Source organism: Ruditapes philippinarum, unplaced genomic scaffold (assembly GCF_026571515.1).
Source record: "Ruditapes philippinarum isolate M1 unplaced genomic scaffold, ASM2657151v2 ctg2835_1_1_1_1, whole genome shotgun sequence".
In the NCBI taxonomy this organism is placed as follows: Eukaryota; Metazoa; Mollusca; class Bivalvia; order Venerida; family Veneridae; genus Ruditapes; species Ruditapes philippinarum.
Genome location: NW_026854598.1, coordinates 478,949 through 489,741, shown reverse-complemented (window position 1 = coordinate 489,741; position 10,793 = coordinate 478,949). Strand labels below are relative to the sequence as shown.

At 31.1% G+C, this 10,793-nt stretch overlaps 1 protein-coding gene across 1 annotated transcript; it reads right to left on the bottom strand.

Moving 5' to 3' along the window:
* Positions 1 to 330: 330 nt before the first annotated feature.
* On the bottom strand, positions 331 to 9,801 carry LOC132740546 (uncharacterized). The gene is made up of 3 exons (XM_060728465.1): positions 8,999 to 9,801; positions 1,967 to 2,116; positions 331 to 1,618 (listed from the first exon to the last, which is right to left on the bottom strand). The coding sequence occupies exons 1-3, from the start codon at positions 9,378 to 9,380 to the stop codon at positions 1,302 to 1,304; spliced, it is 849 nt and encodes a 282-aa protein (XP_060584448.1). The 5' UTR covers positions 9,381 to 9,801; the 3' UTR covers positions 331 to 1,301.
* Between the last annotated feature and the right edge of the window lie 992 nt (positions 9,802 to 10,793).

Sequence of the window (10,793 nt, the reverse complement as noted above, 5' to 3'; positions counted from 1 at the left end):
GTAAAAGCACTTAAGTAATATTTCCTTACTTGCTTTTTTATCAATCCAATAGTTTATAATTAGGAAAAATACCGACCAACAGACCATGAACAGGCGGCACGGATGTGCCGTTTCATCTTGCACTGCACTGATGGGCATGTGTAGCTTTTGAAGCCGAAAGTAATTTAGTGTTAAATAAGGTATATAATGTCAAACGAAATTTGTTTAAAATTTGTTTTGTTTCTGTTTTTATCTTACATAATTCAATGTTTGAAATAATAATAGCTAGTTTCTTCTTATGACTCTTTCAAATCTAACAGTCTGGAGTGAAGACATTGAATAGTCATGCAATATGTTTGTACATTTTATTCATTTAAAAGATATATAAAACTGCTTTGGCAAAACATATAGTTTAGTTATTACATAGGCACGTAATATATCATATACCAGTCATATAATATTTAAAGTTATTTATGTTGTATAAAGGAAGGTACGTCGTATAATTAAGTTATAATACGTGTATATTAGTGTTCAATATTGTTCATTTTTCGTTTGCACAATAATAAATGAGCCGCGTCACGACAAAACCAACATATAATGGGTTTGCGACCAGCATGGATCCAGACCAGCCTGCGCATCCGCGCAGTCTGATCAGGATCCATGCTGTTCGCTTACAGACCCTATAACAAGTAGAGAAACTGATAGCGAACAGCATGGATCCTGATCAGACTGCGCGGATGCATGCTGGTCGCAAACGCACTATTTTGGTTTTGTCGTGACGCGGCTCAAATCACATTTTGGTTCTTTAAGCATATCAAATGCTCAAATATACGGTTGAGCATTTGTAATATTTTCTAAGCCTGCCACATATTTATGTATAAAAACAGAATTTTTCTGCATAGAAGTCTGATGAAAAGTAAACATTCCGTTTTGGTCCGATAATGAACATGTTTGATATGTGAAAGGAACAGAGATCCAAATTTAAACGAGACAAGATATAGTCAAATGCAAGACTGTATGTTAAGATAGCTGAATTCAACGTGACTTGACAATTATGATAAATGCAGCCTGTACTCTAATGTTTCATATCTATTTTTTTTTATTAATTGTACGAATTGGGAATGCGATGTCTGCGGGTCCAAATTTGATTGCGCTCCCAAAACGCTGAGATCATTTATAGAATCACGTTGCAACACGACCAAACGTTGAGATTAATTATAAAGTCATGTTGTAACATGTGTATGACGGTTATTGACTACTGATGTTATTAGCACGATGAACTTCTCTATCACCACATTTTCCAAACAAATACATAATCGATTTCAAAGGTTGTAAACATTAGAAAACTTTCCCTTCCCGGAGTCTTTAAAGTCTTGATACATGAAAGATAGTTGTTCTTGAATACTTAAATCATCTTTGTCACTGCACATCCTCTCCGTGTTAAATTTATTGTTAATAAGTATCGCAATATGAATTAAAATGCATCCAAAAATAAACGCTAAAATTCCGGCAGAGCCGGTAACCATCTGTAACAGAAAAGATGTCTTCAGTGCCCCTTGCTGAAGGCAAAGGTCAAAAGCAACTGATAGAAGATATTTCTCGCTGGTAGTTATGGCAACGGATACCCAAGTTGTTATTGCTGAAAAGAAGAAAAGAATAAGAATGTGAATGTGTATATAAGCATGGCACTACATTAGGTAATTTACGTACGAACAAGAGAGAAAAAATGAAACAGGATTTACCGACAGCTGTAATGTACGGGAAAGAACTGGCCAAATATTTATATTATTGATACACGTATACTTTAATTTTATTTATCTAGAAATTTAATATGTTTGATGATGACGTCATGGAATCACGACTTTGACGTTAATATATTCCTGCGCATTTGAACTTGAATCGTGCATTATTATACAACAATGCACTCAAAATTAATATCTATTGCCTGAATATATTACATGCAGTTGAAAAAAACTAGTTGACTTACCAGCTACAATCATAACTGACGAAAGCCCGAAGTAGATTAATCTACCCGGCCGGTTAGAAGCACAACACGTGAAGGCCACGCCCAAACTGAGAAACGTAAACGTAATAATTGTCGTCAAACATTTTGGAAACATATTGTCAACTATCATTCCTGAAAATAGAAATGAAAATAGACTTGACTACTGCGTCAGACATATAACATGCATTAGATGTGAACATAAACACAATTGTCAAAGTTGTTCAAAGAAAAAGACACGCAACACAGAAAAGTGAACAAACATTTCAGCAGTACACAACCTCCAAACACCCTAACACGACTGCCAGTGTGCCCTTACATGTGCAAATACAGATTACAGAAATGTGTTTTTAATTAACTAGAATTGTTGTATAAAGTAATGGTATAATGCAAATGTCGATACTAACAACAATAAGATACTACTTGGCCAAATCCATGATAATGCTAATTTGTTAATTTTGCTTTGCTGTTACAATTCGTACGTTGATCTACATGCACTTGTATGATGCCAATAACTCGTATCAACACATTAAAGTGAACAGTAACTTTAGTGTCATGTTCGGCCAACCGTTCCCGGTACCGATGCGTTTCCGTTTCATTACAATCATAAAACAGCAATATTTCCCAAAATTTATGAAAGCAAAAGTTTACATGTGAAAATTGTAGATTCGGTATGAATGAGTCTGTAAAATAAACATCAACCCACACCCAGCACCATCTACAACAATGTACAAAAGCTCTTTAATTTTCTAATTCTTTTATAGTATAAGCTACTCTTTGGCCATTCACCTGAACCTTTTTTCATCTGTTGCTTTTTTGGCAATAAGTACAGTTATAATAGTAAAATAGTATTTTGAATTGAAGAAAATACTACTTTGCTTACATTTTGCTACTTTTCTGACAAATCATTTTGTAACAAGTATCTTGCATTCCCTTAAAACATTATCTAAACATAATGAAATTAATGTTTGACCTTTCTACAGAAGTAAAAATGTATTTGTTTCTGAGGCATAATGTGCCATTAAGTAACAGCTTGTCTACATAACATAGTACATGAGGTTACAGACCTAATTGAGCAAATGTGATTTTAGTGAATAAATGATATCTACATCATATTCTATATTGATAAAATAAAACGATTGAGCATTGTATTTGGTTAAAAAGTCTATTTCTCACTTATCCACAAGCTTTTAGCAATTAACCATTGCCGATATAATATAAATGAAGATTCATTTGTATTTGGAATCGCAATGAGCATTATTTCTCAAACTGTTTAACAAAGCTCGAAAATGTACGATCTAAATCCGGAAAAGTTGTGATTTTATCGAAAAGCTATCATATTACGCTTGATGAAACATTTCTTTCCTGTGTTTCTTTTTTGAATAATAATTACGCCTTCTGCAAGGTATGTCTTTGTAATTAATATTGAATAATTATTCAAATTATTCAATCATTATGGAATATCTAATGAAATACTCAATACCTTTAGAAGTAGGGAAAATATAATTGAGATTATTTTAAATCAGATTGTGTGTTTGATACCATATACATGTAATAAGATCAGGTGGGTGAAATAAGTTTAAAAAGAAACTAAAGCAAGTGTTGCTGCCAATTGATATAACATAAAATAACTCGGCGTTTAAAGGCACATTATGCCTAAGAAACGAATAAATTTTGAAGGCACATTATGCCTAAGAAACGAATAAATTTTGCATCTTTCTAAATGGCAAAAATGAGTTTAATATCCTATAAATAATGGCTTTAGAGCATGTTAGGTGTTTGTTTCCTGAGGAAAGTAGCATTTAAAGTGAAATTATTTGTCATAAAAATAGAAAAAAAGTCAACATAGTAGAGTTTTGACTACCATACAAAATACTAAATTACTAAAACTATACTAATTGCTAAAAAGCCGAAGAAGAAGAGAAATAAAAATAGAACATTTCAATGGCATAATGGGCCTTTAAGTTATAAATGGTCGGCTGTATTTCATGGGGTAACAGATACAGACACATGTATAAAATTATTTAAGTTATGGCGCGTTTTATCTATATAAAAGTCTATCACATTATGTAGGAATATAGAATTTTTCAATACATGTATACGATTTTGCACGAAGAAAGCTTAACGTTCCTTTAAATATAATTGACGAGAAAGCCGCTTTAACAACAACTGTTACATTACAAAACGTTTTCATCAACAACAAAAAGCTACATAATCCGGCTGCACCAGGTTGGTTTGTGTTTACTAATAATCATTAACCTGCCATATTTGCATATGAAATGTATAAATATTGATTATTTTGTTCCTTTTATTCTCGTCTGCTGGCGACATTCTGAACTAGATGGAGCGATGCTGACATGTGTGACATTAGCGAACTTTAAACTGACTATCCAATTTTAAGATTCAACTATCTTTGTCCACTAAAGAGGTTGGACTGAAATGAACATAGATTCGGTGGAAACAAGCAAATCACCAATTTAAAAATATTAATTACTCGCCATCTATAGACAATATGGAGTACTGTTGTGGTCATAGTAATTCGAAGGACATAACCATACGATCCACGAATTCTTAGTCACTGGTTTTCATTGGTTTATTTCAACCGTTGTATGAAACTTTTAAACATTATATTTTGCAAGTATATGTGATATAACTTCAACATCAAACCGTGTGTAATTCAGGCTTATTTAATCACATATATTTATGCGTATGAAATAAGCCAGTTTACAGAATACATGTACATGTACACTCGCTACATATATGCAACGCCATAAAATAGAGCCACTGAATATGCAACTCTGAATATAACATAATTGCTTTAAAGTGTATAAAGCTATTTATCTGCTGTTTTAAAGAAAATATATGCATGTAGATATACTTCCAAAATGCTGGCATGAACTACATAATTATCATAGTAAATTGCCTTAACATACACGAAATCATTGCTAAACGGGAAAAAAACTATTTAAATTAGAATATCAGAATGATATTTTGTTTCGGAACATTTTATTCTGTTTACGTACAATATTCATGTGTGTTAAATAACAGATAAATCCTATATTATAACTCTTTCGAGAACCGATATAATTTTAATATAATTAATCGTCTCATTTTGTCCATATTAGACATTGAGCTGTACATTTCTTCTGAACTAACTTATAATGCATGTATGAACAATTTGTTGATAGTAACAGCTGGATAACAGACGGTGGAACATTAATCATGGCTTAATTTGTAGAAATGTTTAATTCTTAATACCATAACAATCATTTGTTGTTGTTGTTGTTGTTGTTGGTGGTGGTGGTGGTGATGTTTTTATATTTGTTGGTTAAATGAAGTCGTTATGAATGCGTTACAAGAACTTGTTACTAATTAGTGCCATTCCATTCTGCTACATACACCGAAATACGTTTAAAAATAAGGTATTATAAAAAAAAATATCAGAAAAAAATTGTCAGTTTTCTTATAAATTCATTCAAAAAATGTGGAAACTCCTAATTTTTATTTTTATTTCCTAACTGTTTTACACTTTTATTATCATATCAAATAATTAAGGGACTGCATGATCAACCATATGTCTTTTCTTCCTCCTTTTAGGTCAGACCGCTTTCTGATTGTTAAAGATGTGTATTTTAAACACAACGGTGTTTTTATCTGATATAAAAATCCTAGTTTTGATCAAATTAAGATTAGAAAAAAAATGCATATCAATGTTTCCTCTTTCATGAGACGTAAATTGCTTCTGGCATTTTCCTCATAAGTTTGAAAAGTACAATGTATATATTTTTGACGAAAAAGATATGCCCGCGAGAAAACGTTTATATTTTCTCTCATTGAAACAATTGAAAATGGCCTCGGGCTAAACTTGCCATCTCATCTTGTCATCGTACAATAATAAATCATTTAGTTTTAACTGACATCTGAACTAAGTGCAATAATGTTTCCTCCTTTCCCTGTCATATTATTATAAATTTTAAAGTCATGTATATCCTTTTTGATCTTTATGGGAAAGTAGATAAATAGAATAAATGTCTTAAAGGGGTAAGATGTGAAGATAGATACATGTGTAGTTGGGAAAGGGGTTTTAACCTATTTCTGTAAAGGAAGGTTGTAAAAAACGACTTTGAAGTAAGAATCGTACCAATGACGATAAAAAGTGTTTGATCCCTGGTATATACAATGTATTAATGGTTGTGAAGATTTATACATGTTATAATTATGACCCTTTATGCAAACGTTTGTAACGTCATTTTTCATTGGATAATCGTGACGTTTATATAGTTTTATATACACGGCTGCTGTCGATTCATGAAGAAATCTTACTTTTTTTCTCTAAAAATGATGCTTGCTGTATTATAAATTCGTTATAAAGATTGTTGACAGGTTTAATGGCCGTATATAAACGGCTGTTTGCAATATAACCCTCGCCTAACGGCTCGGGTTATATTTACAAATAGCCGTTTATATAGGGCCATATAACCTGTCAACGATCTTTATAACTAATAATATAAACAATTGTTTGTATATATTGCCCGATCCCCTAGGTGTGTGTTATATTGCAAACAACCGTTTAAATACGGCCATGTAACCTGTCAGGAATCTTTATAACGAATATAAAATCTTTGAACCCTGGTACTTTAACCAATACAACCAGAACCTATTAAGAAAACTTATATAGTACACACAAGTCCAGTTCCGACATAATAAAAATCGTTCTTTACATGTGATATACCTGTGTTGCAAATCCCCTTACAAATGAATATATTGCTGATAGAATGAAAGAATGGGATTTCAATGGTTCTTCTAAAGAAGAAATGCTCTGTCCCCAGATTTGTAGTTTGAAGATAAGACATATGTCGTTTGAAGACAATAAACGGTATATATATGCATAAACATGATCATTCTGTTGTTTTGTTTGTTTTACTGCTTGTCTTTTTTTATTATTTTCTAGTGTGACGGAGATGTGGTTCGAAGATGGGAGGATGGGGTTGGTTTGTTTCATCCTTAATTACTCTCAGAAATCTAAGACGAGTAGCAAGACTGTAATATGTACATGTATGTTGAATGACTATGTGAATTAAATTAGATCATTATACAACCTTACAAGAAAAATAAAAGTTGTATCTGTAATGAATTGCTCTATTCTTTAGAGTATTACAATTGTTTAGAATTTTCAAAACCAATGCCCTTAATCGTATTGACATCTCGTTACTAACGTAGAGTTAATTAAAATGACTTAAATTTTTCTCGGTTAAAAAATGACCGATGGGTAATCGTGGTAACTTATTCATGAAGTTTCATGAATAATAAGTCAAGCGATGTACATATTTGTTCATGTACAAAAAAATGTTTTATTGGAAAATGATTGCTAATACGAGCATAATAGTATATTAAATTTTGATAAGCATGTACTTGTATAAGTGCTATACGGTATTTATCATAAAATCAAATAACATCATAGAGTAATAATTATACATTGCCACATGCAATGCATCAATATATCCTGGAGGAACAGCTTTATGTTTGTCTGTCTTGTAATTAAATATCGACAAAGTTATCAACAAAATATATACAAATATTCAGTAAATGTATGTATTTTCTTTCATATAGGAAGAATAACAATAACTGTCATTCGACCAGAAACTTAAAGCTTTAACTTTTTGACAATAAGTAGTACTAAGTTATTATGTGTGTGTGTCATTAAATTGGATTGGCCTACAATGGGCAAATTTTCCAAAAGTATTTCAAATACTGATAAAAAACAATAGAAATCACTTGGGTATTCTTATAAACTTTTACTTGGAAAAAAAAAAGAAAAATGCTTATAAAATTGTAACTGATTTTATATGAATATTTATATGATAAATAATAATATTTTGTTCTAAAACGTTTTATTATCTGCTATATAAATATATATTATATCGGATTGTGTATCTCACACTTTCCAACAATATAAATATACAATCATTTCATGGTTTGTAATTATGCCTCATACTATATGCTGTAAAAGTAATTATATATTGTACTACACACCTTTCATAATAAAACAATTCACTTTAAGTTCTGAATAAGATGGACGGTTTCAATGTGCACTTAATAACTCTAAATTTATAAACAAATCTAATATAAATATATAATGAAACTTTAGAAGGAAACATAGGAATGTTGTTCTGAAAATGTTGTAATTTGCATATTCTATTAAATGAAAACAGGTATATTTAGCAAAAAAAAAAGCAAATAATTTTGATATAAAGCATCAAAAACAAATGCAAATATTCGGTTTGAATATTTGTAAACCAAACGCAAACACGCACTTTTTTTATAAATCAAATTGGATATCTACATTGTTTGTTGAATAAAATCTTAACTTTCAAAGTAAACTATGAATGCCAAAAGTAAAGAAATCTTTATGAATTAAAATTGATTTTTAAGTTTATGAATTAAAATTGATTTTTAAGATGGCTTTTTTTGTCAGAGGAAGGAAATTGTTTCGTATGTATGTATTTGTATATATATTTAATACTTTGATTCGGGTACACAACTGGTAATTTATCCTTTTTATTATATACATGCATATATAAAACCACCAGCTTAATTGACGTGTTCAATAAAACGCCAGGTTGGATTACCCTAAATCTACAACTATAGGTGTTGAATAACGTACAAATGTTTTTGAACATTTAAAAAAACAAATTCTTAATCCAGATTAAAAAAGACGAACATTTATGTCGTGTTTATACTTATAGTTGCCAATCAAATAGAAAAAGATGACTTAATAATACATGCATCATAAACGTGTATAAGATTCCCAAATACAAGGTCCCTTTATTCGCTGTTTGAATTATTCGCATATTACAATTTTATACGCCCTTTAAGTTTTGAGTAGTGAATACCAAAAAAACACTTAGAAAACATTACACATAAAATACATTTTAGCGTTAAATAATTTGGTACGGTTACTAATTATTCCGTCTTCAGGTTACTTTTATATTTTCACATATTGAATAAAATACATACCATTGCGAGTTTCTTCGGCTAAATTTTCTTTTTGTGCAAAAATGAATGGCACAAATTTAGTGTATTTTACATCGTCACTAGTTAAATGTACATTTATAAACCATAGACTTGAAGTCAAAAGCAGTTTGCTCGGATTTTTATTCCAGTACCGTCTCACGTGTGGCTCTAAGTAACGGTCAGCAGACCTGCACGTGCTCACGTTGTTAACGTTTTCTTCTAGCACGTACCACGCGGGTACAGAAGTTCCAACAGTGTATAGTATCATAAACATCAAAGTCAACACTAGTAATAAATGAAACACATATTTATCTGGATTGAATTGCACTCCCATGTATTTTAGAATAAACGGATCCACCTTTGTCGATTTTCCAGTGTTTGCCATCCTTTAATTTCTATCCTAGATCTAGTTATAACTTAACTTTTAAAGAGTTAGTTAAATATCCGTTTTTCAGCAAATTCGTCAGATCATTCTTTGTCACTGTCAACTTCTAATTAAAGTGAAGGACTTTTATGCGTTGCGGTATCATTATTGTACACTGTTAATTGCCCTCAAGGAAAATGAATGAAAATATTTACGACTGTCACACAACGTATACATTAGATACATACATTAAATATTATTATACCGTCCCGTCAACTTGTATATTCCTGTATAAATATACTTTTTAGTCTAGTAATTACGCCACAAAGAAGATTTTGTAATATTCTCTTAAGTTGATCCTTTGTTAATACCTTAACTAAAGCTTTACTTTCTATATGTTTAATACTAAACACACATGTTGTGGTTAAGTCAACCAGAATACGATCAAATTACGGTCACGGTTAAGTGAAAATAAAGATGAATGTCGCATACACGCCAATGTTAAATGCTGTCAATATTTCATTTTGATATTTTATGTGAACCTTATTGGGTTTAAGCGAAGTTAGAACACGGCATAGTTTAAGGCCCTTAAGGCCCTTTTATGCGTACACGTACAAATTTATATTAACTATTAAACAAAATTATGTATACCTAGAGTTTCTTTTTTTAATAAAATGAACAGCATAATAACAGGGTCTTTCAAAATACATTCTATAGGACCTTGATTATATGTACAAGTGGTGTCAATAATTTTGTTTAAAATACAATTTGTCTTTGTTCCGGATGTTTATACTTGCAAATCTTTTGTAAGTTTTTTTATGTTATATTCTTTTATTTCCTCCAATATTTGAAGAGCATAACATATATACATACAAAAAATACAAATATTTACATGAAATAATAAAACACAAAACATATAATGAAACATAGCATTAATAACAAGTGAAGAGAGGCAATTTCCTTAAGACCAGAGGTACGGTGTGAATGACCGTAGAAAGATTTCATGATCAATCACATCGACAGTGACCTGAACCGTCCGGGACTTGAACTCGGGTCGTCCGATTCACAGTACAACGCTCTACCTATTGAACTAACCGGCACGAAAACATAGAATAAATGAAATTTATCAAGTGAATACGCATCAAGCAAAATCGTGGTGTAAACCCAATAAATATACATTTCAATCTAGTAAGTAAATGTTATGAGGCCCTGACAGAAGCATTGCAGAATTTATGAAAAAATATAAAAGTTTCATATTGCAGTGGAAGAATATGACGATTTGATACATATGTGATGAAACTAATTGACAAAATACAGTGATATGCTATTATATTGTTTTATTGTGGAGCTTACACTCATTCAATATCCTCTATTTATTGTTGAGCGTTAAACTGTGAATTGTGCGACCCAGGTTCGATTCCCGGGCGGTGCAGG

Bases quoted from the DNA above. Each gene is read 5' to 3' on its own strand.
- LOC132740546 (XM_060728465.1), bottom strand. From the start codon at position 9,380: ATGGCAAACACTGGAAAATCGACAAAGGTGGATCCGTTTATTCTAAAA. The intron at 2,117-8,998 runs GTATGTATTTTA...TTCTATTTTCAG, and splicing joins AGCCGAAGAAACTCGCAATG to GAATGATAGTTGACAATATG. The intron at 1,619-1,966 runs GTAAGTCAACTA...TCTTCTTTTCAG, and splicing joins GTCAGTTATGATTGTAGCTG to CAATAACAACTTGGGTATCC.